The sequence below is a fragment of the Mercenaria mercenaria genome, unplaced genomic scaffold (assembly GCF_021730395.1).
Source record: "Mercenaria mercenaria strain notata unplaced genomic scaffold, MADL_Memer_1 contig_514, whole genome shotgun sequence".
NCBI classification, from domain to species: Eukaryota; Metazoa; Mollusca; class Bivalvia; order Venerida; family Veneridae; genus Mercenaria; species Mercenaria mercenaria.
Window position 1 is genome coordinate 1 of NW_026463392.1, and position 15,149 is coordinate 15,149.

General features: G+C 35.1%; 1 protein-coding gene across 1 annotated transcript; it reads right to left on the reverse strand.

The window, feature by feature from the left end:
- Positions 1–2: 2 nt before the first annotated feature.
- On the reverse strand, positions 3–4,101 carry LOC128554542 (uncharacterized). Its single transcript, XM_053535812.1, has 2 exons — positions 2,194–4,101; positions 3–1,859 (listed from the first exon to the last, which is right to left on the reverse strand). Exon 1 carries the CDS (start codon positions 3,944–3,946, stop codon positions 2,234–2,236), a length of 1,713 nt encoding a protein of 570 aa, XP_053391787.1. The 5' UTR covers positions 3,947–4,101; the 3' UTR covers positions 3–1,859; positions 2,194–2,233.
- Between the last annotated feature and the right edge of the window lie 11,048 nt (positions 4,102–15,149).

Here is a 15,149-nt window from a genome sequence, read left to right on the forward strand (position 1 = left end):
GATCCTAATATAAGTTTTATTTCAGTAAACCACTTGAAAAACATGAAATAAATGACATCATGTACATAGATCTCCAAATATCCTTTCTTCATTTGTTAGTACTATGATGTAACTTCAAATAATCACAGAAGTATCAAAAATATATCACAAGATGATTATAACATATGTATTTTATTATGAGATTATTTCCAACCTTCATTCATTTCTTGCATTTATGCATGTTAGAAAGACGAAGACGACGAATTATTGCAAAAGCACTATCATTTTCAAACACTGATAAAAATAGAACAAGGGCTCGTAGAACACGAAATGTCTCCCAATGATGCATTCAGTAATTGCACAAGGAACAGACAATTTCAGGTCATTGTTACCTTGACCTTTGACCTACTGACCTCAAAATAAAAACGGGTCATTTGCTAGTCATGATCAACCTCCTTATTAAGTTTCTTGATCCTAGATCCAAGCGTTCTCATGTTATAATGCGAAAACGGTATAACTGTTCCGGGCAACTGTGATCTTGACCTTTGACCTACTGACCTCAAATCAATAGAGGTCATCTGCTGGTCATGACCAACCTCCACATTAAGTTTCGTGATCCTAGGCCCAAGCATTCTCAAATTATTGTCCGGAAACGGTTAACTGTTCTGGGTCATTGTGACCTTGATCTTTGACCTACTAACATAAAATCAAAAGGGGTCATTTGCTGGTCATGATCAACCCCTTTATAAAGTTTCATGATCATAGACTCAAGCGTTCTCAAGTAATCGTCCAGATACCGTTTAACTGTTCCGGGTCATTGTGACTTTGACCTTTGACATCAAAATCAATAGGGTCATCTGCTGGTCAGGACCAACCTCCCTATCAACTTTCATGACCCTAGGCCCAAGCTTGCGTTATCATCCAGAAACCGTTTAACTGTTCCGGGTCACTGTGACCTTGACCTCAAAATCAATAGGGGTCATCTGCTGGTCCTGACCAACCTCCCTATCAACTTTCATGATTCTAGGCCCAAGAGTTGTTGAGTTATCACTCGGAAACCGTTAAATGTTCCGGGTCACTGTGACATGGACCTTTAACATACTAAACTCAAAATCAATAGGGCTCATGTGCTGGTCGTGACTAACCTTCCTAGCAATTTTCATTATCACAGGCTCAAGCGTTCTTGAGTTATCATCCGGAAACCGATTGGTCTACATACCGACCGACCGGCAGATCGACCGGCCGAAAAACCGACCGACATCTGCAAAATAATATACCCCTCCTTCTTCGGAGGGGGCATAAAAAGTGGATACTCCTCAGATCGCTCAACACGACAAAAATGAAACTGTTGCAGGCTCGGTTTGATTTAGCCTGTTCATGCTGCCGTTCACGCCCTCTAGCACCAGGTTGAGCAGAACAAAACATGTGCACGTGTTACAAGTACCATAAACAAGTTAGAGACATCCGCAGCGGTAAAATCTTAAACACGATATGAACAAATACACATAAAATGAAAAGAAAAACTGTACTATTATACAACTTAGTCAATACTTTTTAAAACTGACGTATTATGATAATGTATCAGCAACTTATTGTCCCTCAATGTTATACCTGGAACCGATGTTCACAGACAGGAATTAATTTTCCCTCCACGTTGTCCGTGTACGCGAGTTTGCAGACACACAGGGCAGTATGGTCCCTACTTGTTGTTCGTGAAATCGAAGATGTTCACTGGCATGACTTTATTTTCCTTCCGTGTTGTCAGTGGTTCCGTAATTCATAAACAGGAGGCTTTATTTTTGTTTATATTTTCCGTCGAATAGATGTTCACAGATAAGTTTTTGTAGTCCAAGCTATTACTGGAACCGAAATCCACTGAACTGAAGTTTACAGAGATAGGACTTTGTAAAAGTTTCATATACGTTGTGAGATAAAAGCAAAATTTTGGAAATATATCCGCAGTAACGAGCTACATACATGTAAATAGATTTTAATGAGTTTCAGAAGGATTATTAAAATATTAGTTAACAAAGCATTAATTTGAGTTGTAATAAAACATGTTGAATCTGAGTCGAAAAAAAACTGAAATTAAACTAAATTAGATTTAGTGTTCTCTTTACGTTGAATGATAGGGGTTAAAAGTTAAAATTCTATGACATAAGTTACATACATATTTTTATCTACATAATTTAATGCCATATAACAAACTTGTACTTTTGCATGATCCAAGACGTTGGCTGTGTCATGAAATACATTATTTTGCACTCAACACAATCATCTGATCAGAAATACTTCCAAGATAGACCTCCTGTTGATCACGATTGTAGCATATAGATTGTGGGAACGACAGATCATCTATCATTTTCTGACTTTGCTTCAAATCACTCGAGATACGATATATTCTGCCATTTTCCCAACCGCCGCACATCAGCAAAGATCCATCGTCTAGCATCATCATTCCCGTTGGTGAGTTAAAGTCTTTGATTTTGTATTCACCAGAAATATCACCTTGTAATGTTATACTGACGACACTGTTGCTACCCCAGTTACTGATAAAGATATGTTTTAGATTCTCACTTAGCAGTAAGTAGAGTGGTTTGTCAAATCTTTCATCATCCAATAAAATTGTGTTCTGGACACTACCGTATGTATCTGTGATCAATACACACTTAGAGTCTTCTTGGAGAAGTATATAGAGGTGTCCTTGATGATACGCTATACCATAACAATTTCCATTAACTGGAATTTTGCGAACAGTTAACACACTAGATGTCATTATGACGATCTGGTCCTTATATGGCATTGTCACAGCAATATCGTCCAGAGGCATTACTGCAATGTCCCATGGTTTTGAAGAAAGTTGTTTCTCATATATCAAATCATTTCTTTCTATGTCAAAAACTTTCAGTTTCTCGTTGGAAAAGTCAGCCGCTACAATGTTTTTAGAGGACAGCAAAACACATCCTGTAATATAGCATACATCCTGATCTGAATTCGTCTTTATATTTATGTTTTCTTTGCGGGTTAATTTGTCGACTCGTTTCCTCCCCTTTGACGCTACAGGAGAAGAAGTGAGGGTGAGCGTTCCAAGTGCATTTTGTCTTGAAAGCATGTTTTCCAGGTCTTGGTTTTGATCAAATGTGTATTGCATTTTTGTCATTTTTAAACTTCTGTCTGCCTCCTTTATTTCGTCTGACTTTAGTTTGGATTTTGCTTGTTTTATTGTAATGTAAAGTTGTCCATTCTGCTGTGAGTCTTTGTAATCTTGTAGTCTAGACTGGAGCAGTTTGATATCTGAAGAAATGTTTGTACATGTTTCAAGCACTTTCTTTACCGTTTGCTTATCTGTGAACTTCTTTCTCTCAGCGTTTGTCTGGATTTGCTGTTGTAGTTGGTCTAAGCGATCATTTATCTCTTTGCGAAACGTTGTAATTTCTTTGAGTAGTTCGTCATGACAGGAATCCAATTCTTTTTCTCTACATGATGCCAGCTTTATAACATCCTCAACCTCATTCACTTTTTTGTCCAGCTCCCTCAGTACCTCTCTGAACTCTGCACTGTCCCCAATACCAGCACATTTCTTAGGTATATAGTCAATGTCGCATGCTCTGTGATGCAGGACGATACAATCGTTGCAGCCGAGAGCTTCATGTTTTGGACAGAAAAATTTAATCACTTCCTTTTTGTGCACTTGACACTTCTCATTGTATTCTTCTGACTGCTTAATAATAGCATGTTTAGCCATATTATCTTTGTTTATCAGCTGATGATGTTTTGATGCCTTCGTTCTTTGATGATAAGCAAAGCAGTTCTTACACAGGTATTCTTGACAGTCCATACAAAATCCATGAGCTTCTATTTGCTGACCAATCGCCAAACATGGTTCACATCTATGGTCAAAATCCTCTGCTGAGGTTTTGGATATGGAACCTTGAAAATCAGAAATCTTTCGACCCGAAACTGCCATTGTAAGAGTTTAGAAATCTTTGTTTATGTAACTGATATAATTTGTTCCTTACTTTTCCACAATATTTCAAATATCCTATTGAAGTTAAATTTAATCTTTTATAAATAATAGAAAATTTATCAAGTTGATTTTAAGTGTAAATATTTTATGACCGATTTTTACTTCCTTTCTTAGAAAAAGGTCTATTTATACCATGTTCCAGTTAAATTGAACTTTTGTTGTAGCCAAGGGACAATAACACTGAACTCGAAACGTAATTCAACATTGACGATTTGTCTCATTATTTTATGCAATACCAGTTGTCTTCTGTTTATAAGGGAATTAACCAGCAAATTTACGTAAGAAATTTCGAAAATCTAAATTTTAAAGTATTTCTACTTATTAATTGTAACTAGAAAAGACAAAGCGATTCAATAAGTATTCAAGTAAGCATTTATTTACTTTTGAAGGTATGTATACTGTTAAATATAATAAACCTGTTCTAATGTAGAAAACTATACAATATTATAGAGGTCACAACACGTGACCACCACGCAATGATTTAATACCTTAAACATACTCCCAGAATTTTATATCTAGTACCACAGAAATGACATAGTCAAGATGCATGTACACCATTTAAACCTCACTATAAAGTCGGCATCTCCCCGCATCTAAACTTACTAATATTGGAGGTAGATATCTCTACATGTAAAGCATTTTAATGTCATTATGGTTGGCATCTTTCCGCATGCAAGCCATTTTAAGGTCACCTTAATTGGCAACCCACTTTAAGGTCACTAAAATTCACATCTTTCTGCTGTTTATATATTTTTCCCATTCTGTTACAATAAGAAATTTTCGAATGAGATTTATTTTTGCTATATTCACTAACTGGTCGTATACATTATACATTAAAATAAATACTCTCAAATGTGTTGTTATTGTTGTAAATAGAGTCCTATATATTTGAAAAGTTGGACAAACATCACGAATATTCTAATTATTTGTTTGTAATTTGGATATATCAACTTTTATCTTATATTCGTAACCCAGTTAAAATTGACATTAAATATTTCTTTCTAAATGGCGTAACAATGTTTTTTCTGTAGTAGCGTAAAGTATTTGCCAAACAATATCCTTTCGCTTCATTATCATTATCACGTGGTTCTAATCCAGTCTACGCCTCTTTTTGAAAATTCGGGATTTGGCGAGACTGCTATGAATTCGCTTACTGGGAAATTAGTCTATTAAATCAAATGTCGCATATAAGTATTCCCCAAATGACAGTAGCACATTTGGAACGTATCGACCTGATCAAATTCAAATTATTATCAGTTGATTTTTCAATTCCGTGTAGCTGAAATGGAATATCCGTCAATATTGTAACTAGTATCCGATGTCAGGATTGAGGAGTGTACGGTTGGAATTGTTCAATTCCACAGATTGCATTACTTGCCTAAAACGATCAGCACACAGTTTCAATCATTTCATGACTTTTTATTTTTGGCTTACCCGACCGCAACTGTCACGTTCAATAAATTTACACTCACTTGTTATTGTTATTTTGTTTAAGTTTACTAGTCATTAAAAAGTGCGTCCAATTTTCCTTGAAATATTCCAATATTTTACATAGTTAACACAAAAAAAAACAGGGTGGAGTTAGAAAAGTGTTGCGTATATCTATACCAACATTTCAAAAAAAGTGGAATGATCTAAATGCCACGTTGTATGAACTACTAAAATGTTATTGTTTGACTAAAAGTTGAATATCCAAGTTTATGAACCTGACCAAGGTGATATTCAATGAGGCCGATAGACTTGGATATTTACCGATATGAGCATACAGTAAGTATTTTAATCTATAACTATACTGGAAAAAGAGCCGGTGTAACGTTGTAAACTGACCCCCATAGTATAATGACTCCCCGGTCATTATTTTATACAGAATAGTGACTCCCCGGTCATAATATTATGACCGTGGGGTCATAATATTATGACTCCCCCACACGTAGAATTGTGACCCCTATAGAATAACGACCCCCTAACCCAAACCCTAAACCCTAACCCGTCTAAGGTACACTTACAACATAATTATCCCCCACCGATAGGCATCGGAGGAGAATATGGTAATGGCACCCGTCCGTGCGTGCGTCCGTGCATGCGTCCGTGCAACATTTTTGTGACCGCAGCTCCTCATTCATTATTGGACGGAATTGATTCAAACTTTCAGGGATTACTACTACTGATGCTTAGTTGTGCAGGAAGAAACAAATTGGATTTGCTCCACCTGTTTGGGAGTTATGGCCCTTTGTTACTTTTTTCTATATATATATTGCAAATTTTTGTGACCGCAACTCCTCATTCATTATCCATTTATTTTAGGATTGAATCGATTCAAACTTTCAGGAATTACTACTATTAATGCTTCGTTGTGGAGGAAGAAACATATCTTGGATTTGCTCAACCCGTTCCGGAGTTATGGCCCTTTTTTCAAATGGCATCGGCAGGAGATATGGTCGTCATTCGACTGCAGCCCTTGTTTTTTTTTTCTAAGAAGTGGTCCTGGCTTCCCTGTTTTTTTTTAAAAACACATTACAACTTTATATATAAATCGTGACGGGTATCGTAACAGAAACTGAGTTAACATATTGTGCAATGGCTTTTACTGTTATAAAGGGGTATAATAATTGCTCAATACGTGTTACTTAGAAGCTCTTGAAAAGTGACAAAAATCACCCAAACCTCCAGGGGAATGACTATATTTCAAAATTATACTGAACCGATTTGCATATTTTATGCCTTATAAATATTGATATAATTGTTGACTTTTTCTACTTAATAACGCCTTAAAAATAACAAAATTACCGAAAATCCAAATAAGGATGTCTCTTCAACAATATACTGAAATTTGAATAATTTATAACGACGAGGAACGTCATAGGTAACAAAACCACTGGGCTATCTCATACCAGTTTCGCCTGTTTTTGGAGGTATATATGAGTGATATATAGGTGACATAATGAAGGTTAGGGTATTTGACATCACTTTCAGGGGTAGCATAAAACATTGTGCTTTTCCACGTATAAATTGCCTTTTAACAATCTTGCACTCCAGAAAATGAACTATGTTACCGTCAACAGCATTTTTTCGTAATGAGCCCGCGAGCCCATGCTATTACGAAATAAGTGCAACATGTAGGATGCAATAACAAAATGATGTTTCCTCTAAAATTTCGAACAAAATCATCATTATTATAAGTTCCAGAATGCTTACACTACATTGTACAGAAGGTATATTAATAATTATTTACCTGTATGCGTAACATAAATATACGTTATACCTTGCATATAATGCGATGTCACAAAGTTATGAGGCTGTAAAAGGTACTAAATTAAAGGTACTGTTAAAGAATCTTGGAAAAAACTTGGAAAAATAAAACTTAAGCCTATTGAAATACTTGAAGCATGAAACTTTTATAGGTAACAAAAAATGTATGTTCTAAGTATGTTCTACCATGTACTTTGAAAGTTGCAGGGGTTCCAAGTTGCAAAAGGATTCCTTCATGTACCCCCCTTTCATAAGGTCACCTGTTTCTATTACGGCGAAAAATTATCCCTTTGGAGAGACCTATCCGCTTTAATAAGCAAGCGTCTACCATTGCGCCACCGAGGCTAAGAAAAGTCGTAAGTATATTTAAAAGAGGATGCATAATTCGGCCTCAACCGGGATAGCTGGTTTTTGGGGGCAATGCCCCCAGATTTAACAAACCGTCTTTCAATTTTCTTGTCGAGCTTATGACCGAACTGACAACACAAAGAAAACAAGTTCCAAAGTATTTACCAAATATAACTTTCATATTGCATTTTGCAATTATATTTTCGATCCAAATATGATTAAATAGATCTACACATTTTATATCAAAACAGTATGTGAAGAAAACTAAACTGCATTATAAATATAAATGATAATAGATATTCTTAAGCGTAAGAATAATAAAGACGCTTGATTTGATCACGTGATCGATTCTGAAACCGACATTTGTTTTGATTATGTGACCTATTCTGAAATCCAATAACCAGTTTCAATACGCTAAAAAATGTGTTCATGATTCTGCGTGAAAATAGCAACTACTAACGAATTGCAACGCCACTGATAAGCCGATAGATTATTGATTTTTCATCACCGTGCCTCGACACTGTTGTGGATGTGTATTATGGAGAAACTTTATCAGTTTGCGGCGATCAGTACCGTTTATCAGTAGGCGAATCTATAAATATGCCGCAACATCCTATAGATCCCGATTCGCAATCTGTTAAAATATCTTTTCTGTGCAGGTGTTAGTTCTAAAATATTATTTCAGAAAATAGAGTGCTGAAATGAAATACTTTTCGCATGCCTAAGAAAATATTTTCAAGAGATATGTTATTTATAAAAATTAGTACTATATAAAAGATATTAAAAATAAAAATAAAATAAAAAACAGTGGTTTACTTGAAATAGAATAGGTAGAAAAAATTCATTACTTATTCGTCAGTTTGAATTTATGACTTATTTGGTTCGTGGGGTGGGGGATTAATTTGACAGTTTGTTTTTTGTAATTATTATCTAATCTAATAATCGTCAGTAGATTTTTTCTCTCATTGTTCGAATTCGTAAAATCAACTATGAACAGATTACTTCTGTTTTACACCAACTATTAAGAACATTTTAAAGCTTAAAGGCATATTTATGTACTTGGTCGGACCGTCCTTATTCGTGATTGTTTATTATGTATAATTATATAATTATTTTGATCTCGAAATCAGCTGTAAATCGTTAATCAAAATGTCTTGTCCACATAAGTTGCATAAAAATGAATTGAATTTCAAATAGTTACTAAAATTTCATGCCGTGAATTCCCAGTCAAAATTACCGCTTTAGATTTTCGCAGTAGAGAACTGTGGCAAGTCTATATTTGCATGCAGTTTTCGTGTGGCTATCGGTGTGTAACATTAACGTATTTGCATTGACCGTTAATTATAGGCTATAGCATTTATTTTTATCCATCGGTATTTAACAAATTAGAAGAGTTAAAGACCCACCAGTGGTCTACTTTTTCCTCCCACATGAACTCTGTGCAAATAATTCTGGTAATACTGGTATCATACAACTATTCTACAAGATGACAGGTGGACAAGCTCAGTCCGGTTTTCATAACTTAATCTGCAAACTTACTCAGTCATTCTCTTCTCAGTACAGTATAGTTTTATAAAAAAAATAGAATAATAACTATCTTACACTGTATATAGAAACAAAGTGTGATCTAAACTCACCTTAATACATGAAGTACCGTGCATACTATACTACATTAATTGAATAATATATTTAGTAATACATTGTCTTAGCGTTATATCTGTTACTGTCAAACTGTAATTAAACACTTGTTATTTCTCATTTCTCCATACAAACATGTATAATTACAATTATGGAACAATCTGACTGAAGTATTGGATCTTCTAAACGAAGATCCGAGAATGACCCATTCTCAATCGTCTTCTGTATATTTTTGATTTCCAGACTTGCTATTTTTATTTTGCAAATCTATTTTTTTTTATTTTAACCAATCAGACGACTTGTTCGAATGTCAAAGATTAAGAAAAATGTGTAGGCTGTCAGGGACTCGAATCCGGGACCAGTCCCTTACAGAGCAAGTGCTCTACCGACAGAGCTAACGCTTTACCGACAGAGCTAACCGGCTATCTGACACTTTACGTCATAAAAAATGTAACTATCAAAAACCCAGTCTAAATATAGATTTTTTTTATTCTTACAAAATGTTGTAAGTAAGCCTTCTGCCTGGCTATCGGAATGGTCGTCAGAACGAGGCTATCAATAGCACGTCTTCAGATCCTAAGTATAGCGTAATAGGAGATGTACTTTAGTCAGACAGCATTATGGAAATACAAAAGGTTACAGTTAGTTAGTGGTGTGTCTTTAAGGTAACTTGACAATAGCCACTGCTGACCTTTTTAAAGGGATAAGTACAAATATATATAACTCTCAAAGTTAGAATTGAAGCTCAAACAAGAGATGGCACTATTAGTGACAAATGCCCCCGAGGTTTGTCCAAGAATGCTACAGTTCGATGCGCAAAATATGCCAGAATAGTTAAGGTATACGACTAATGTTTCGACAAGAGAAAAAATTTCTCCGAAGGTAACCTTGACCTTAGAGCTAGGGTCTGGGTCTTGAGTATGACACACTAACTCATCATAGGGAAAAATTGTGACAAGTAATGTTTGATGATGGCAGAGTTATTGACTGGACAAGAAACATAAATGTTAACTTTTTAATTTAAGTTTGACTTCGACTTTGAAACTAGAGATTTTGGACTTGCGTCTGACACGTCATTTCAATATAGACGTTTATGCCAAGTAATTTTAAAATGTCTTCATCGACGGAATAGATATGGAACTGACAAGAAACACACCATGTAAACCGTTAACCTCTAAATGTGACATCGACCGTGGAGCTAGTTGTCTGGTTGTTACGCACGACACGTTTTCTCGTTATCGGGGAATATTTCTGCTAATTGATTTCGAAATTTCTTGATTAATGACAGAGTTACGAACCGGATATGAAACAGACCCTTTTAACCTTTCACTTGACTTCTAAGTGTAAACTTGATCTTGGAGCTAGGGGTCTGGGTCTTGCACGTAATCATTTTGTGGGGTCGAATCTACGTGAGGTTTTTTTTTCATGTTTTGTCTTTTTGTGTGTGTGTGTTTTTTCTTTTTTTTCTTTTCGTTTTCATTATTATTCCCGTATTTTTGTTTCTTTCTTTGATGGTTTGTATTTGTAAGTATGCCTTTATATAAAACAACAGTATGTTTATTATTTGCATGGCTTAAATGCATGCATTTAGTCAATATCATCTTTGATATAATGGTAAACTTTTCTGATCTGCCATATCGGCTTATGATACTTCTCTGTTGGGTTGTCACATAGTTCATGAAGGAATCTAAATGTTTACGAGAAAAAAAATAATGTCGATGCTGAGTTTCGAACCCACACGGCAAAAGATCTGTTGAACATGGACTGTATGCTTTACCACTGAGCTAATTTGCAATTGGTACAAAATCTAGAAATATTTAGATTGTAACATGATTAATGACAGAGTTACGAACCGGATATGAAACAGACCCTTTTAACCTTTCGCTTGACTTCTAAGTGTAAACTTGATCTTGGAGCTAGGGGTCTGGGTCTTGCGCATAACACATTGCCTCCTTATGTTAAACATTTATGCCAAGTTGTTTCAAAATCCCCTGATGGATAACAGAGTTATATATCGGACACGTAAAGATCTATTATGATATGACTTCTAAATATAACTTTGACCTTGGAGCAAGGGATGTGGGTCTTGCGCGTGACACATTGTCTGATTATAGTTACCATTTATGCCAAGATATTTCAAAATCCCTCCATGGATAGCAGAAATATGGATCGGACACAAAAATAACCCTGTTAACACATTGAACACGAAGTCTGACCGTGACCTTGGAGCTAGGGTTCTCATTTTGATAAACATTTATGCTAAGTACTTTTAAAACCTCTTGATGGAGGGCAAAGTTACGATCCGGACACAAAACAGACTGTTTGACTTCTAAGTGTGACCTTGACCTTGTAGAAAGGGGTCTGAGTGTTACACATGAAACGTCGTCTCATTAAGGTTAATATATTTATGCCAAACTATTTCAAAATTCCTTCATGGATGGCAGAATTACAGCCCGGACAAGAATTTACAAAGTTACGGTCGGACGGACGGACAACGCGATTTTAATATGGCCACCTTCGGGGGCATTAAAATCAAAGAACATACTGTAGTGTAAATAAAAAGTTATTTGCTGAAACATCTTTAAAGGATGTAAGGATGTTATCATTAAATAAAATCCTAAAATTATCATTGTTTTTTTTAAATTCTTGAAATACATATATACTTAATCACTTAATAACAACATAATAGGCCCTAACAAAATCTGAAAAATAGATCCCTCAGAAGCAACGAGGACAAAACAAACAGTAAATATTGCAGACTCGATTTGACTGATAGTTGGTTTAATTTGTACGCTAGTCAGAAGTGTACATGTATTTAGATAAACCATGCTTTGCACGGAATGAATTTGCAACCATGCTTTGCACGGAATGTCATGGATCAGAGGGATAGACTGGCTATATTCATCACTAAAACCCGGCAAACTGTATGAAATCTAAAGTGGTAGTATGTTCATGGCATGTAATACCCAATCGCACGGTGCATATCCATATTGACGGACTCTGCGAAATATGCTTTATCGGCGGTTTCTTGCGTCGGCACCGGCGATTCTTTGCTATAAACAGGTTGACAGTTATAAAAAGTCAGATAAACACACCAAATTAATTAAGGTATAATGTTTCAGATAGTCATTAGCCTACAGCCTTTCTGTGCGTAATGCAGAGAGCCTGCCTGTGCATAAAAAAACAAAAAAGAAAAGAAAAAAAAGACTGGTATGCAGAGAGACCGCCGGTGCCACGACAAAACCGAAAGTAGGTGGTTTTGAAAAATTCCATTTACATTTCGGCCTATTTATCTTTATTATTTGGAAGAATATTGATAAATGAATACAAATAGTGCGCTTGATATGTATGATATCAAAGCAAAAACTGGTTAAAGACTGTGGAAAAAGTCGGGCTAGTTTTTCATGTCAATACACCATCAACAAATTCCACTGAGTTGCGAGCAAAATCGCTGATAATTAAAAAGTAAACACTATAAAATATAGAAAAGACAATCTTATGTTCCGTGTTCTACTTATTTTGGATATGGATATGTACTGTGAATTGGAGAGAGCATCCTGAATATACATGTCATCTAGGGAAGGTTTGAATCCATGGAGATGTTGTCAAAAGTTATGGCATCAGAATCAATTTCAATTGGAACCACCACGCCACCGCAAATCAGGAGAGATATTTTTTTTTACTTTTTCCCGAAATCCGACCTCACAATAGGGTCAATAGAAACGCGCTTATGGAAAAGTACAGCATTTCCAAAACTGAACATGTGCCCGATTCTTTAGTCTAAAGATCAGAATATTATGTAATTGACATGTTTAACATAATTATAATGTTCGGGAAATCCTTGAAAAAGGTCCGAAGAAAACATTTATTCCCAGATTTTTATTTAAAGAAAAAAACGCCATATACGCTGATCAAACTGGTATTTATCTGCAGGAAAATTATAGTTTAACGTAAAAAGTGCGCTAAATACTGTTATAATTTCGTGTACATATACGCATTTTATCATTTTTCAGACCGAGTAATTTTTGCTATGGGAGGTAATCCACCACTCCGCGATGAAAACTTGCCACAGGTGCTCGTTATATTTGGCCTCATTTTCTTGGTAATTATCCCTGCAGATATACATTTATGTCACCAGTTTAATGTATTTCATCTATCTGAGGGTGCAAATGGTTTCTGATGGTGATATTCGAAGGCAGAACCACCAGAAATCTTGTTCTTTTTCCACGGGCGTTTCGTATCCTAATTTACTCGAACCTAACTGTATACGCCAGTTCGGTAGGTTCATTGATATGACGAATCACGGTTTTCATAGTGTTTAATGTATTTTTTATATCATGATATTGATAGTTTGAAATACAGGTGTACATTAAATAACCTAAAATTGAAAATGTTATTTTGATCAACAAACATAACAAACAATATGAATAATAATGTCATCATATATCATGTATGATTTTAAGAAAACAGTTACTGAATTTTAGCAAAAGTTGGAATGGAAAAAAAGGTAGATCTATAAAAATATTTTTTACAAGTGTTTGTGTGTTAACTAATGACAACTCCTTATTAAAATGATGCTTATTAGTAACAAAAAAACATTCCTGAATTTTTTAATTGATAAGTATTGTACACATTAGAAAACATAGCCTAGATTTTTTCAATGTCAGTTCAAGGAAAGCCTGTTCCTTTAAACTTTCGCATATCGGAATGTTTTGACTTTCTTTCCAAACTTTCATAAAGTGTTACAAAGTTTGCCTGTTTCTGTTAGACTGTCAAGAATACATCATGTCAGGACATAGAGTGCAAACAGAAGTATTGAAGAAATTGAAATACATTGTGTAGCTTTATCTTTTTCATTTTATCAAACATGGCAAGGAAAGGTTTTTGTTTGTCGATGAACAGCTGCTATTGAACAAGACTAGATTTTTTATCTTTACCTTTTGAACAAAATATAGAAGTGTATTGAACACAAAGTTAATAAATTTTATTGTTGTGCACTCTTAAAGTTGTGACCACTCCATTTCTTGCCACACACAAGTGCATTACATAATGCCTGCATGTACTTCCCTGACATGAATGGGTTACATCAAGTCTTGGAACTGCAAAGCATTGCCCCCATCAGTCCTCTCAGTACTTTGATTAAGATGCGTTGTTATGCCACAGCAATTCGAAGAATAGAGTGAATTAAGGTGGCTTGCGAGTCTTCTTTGACGTCGGTCGACGTAATAATGGTCGAAAAGTAAAGTTACCATAATGCCCTGATATTTGGTATTCATATACAAGGACATCTCTCCTTCATTTTGTACGATTTAGATCTTTTATGTAAAGGAGAAAAGCCGAAAACTGTCCATTATGTGAAAGAATGGACAAATCGAGGCGCAACGCGCCGAGATTGTCCATTCTTTCACATAATGGATAGTTTGAGGCTTTTCTCTGACTTAAAACACGGTCCTCACGAAAAAATCAAGATTGTCGTGATATTATATAATGTCTCTAATATTGTCCTCATTGAGGCAAAGGCAATTCATTGATTTGTGTCTCTGTGCTAAATAAAAATACCAAGTCAAATGGAGTTTAAATTAGATTGCATATAAATATTTATTGCAATTAAAAGTTTTTTAAACACTAATGATATTCAGTGCTGATTCTTAGGAAAGTTTCGAACATATCTCGTTTTGTCATATTTATGAATGATTTGAAGTACTTTACAAAAAGTAAAATTAAACTTCCAAGGCCTTATGATGTATGTATTAATAGTTGTCCATGCTTTGTTCGTGCTGAGTTTGCAGTTTTATATAAGTAATTTAATAAATGACGGGTCCAGGTGAAGATATGCTAAAATGTATGTATATGTATTTTATATCGTTACTAGAAAATAATCGTTCTTATCTGGTAATTACGAGATATT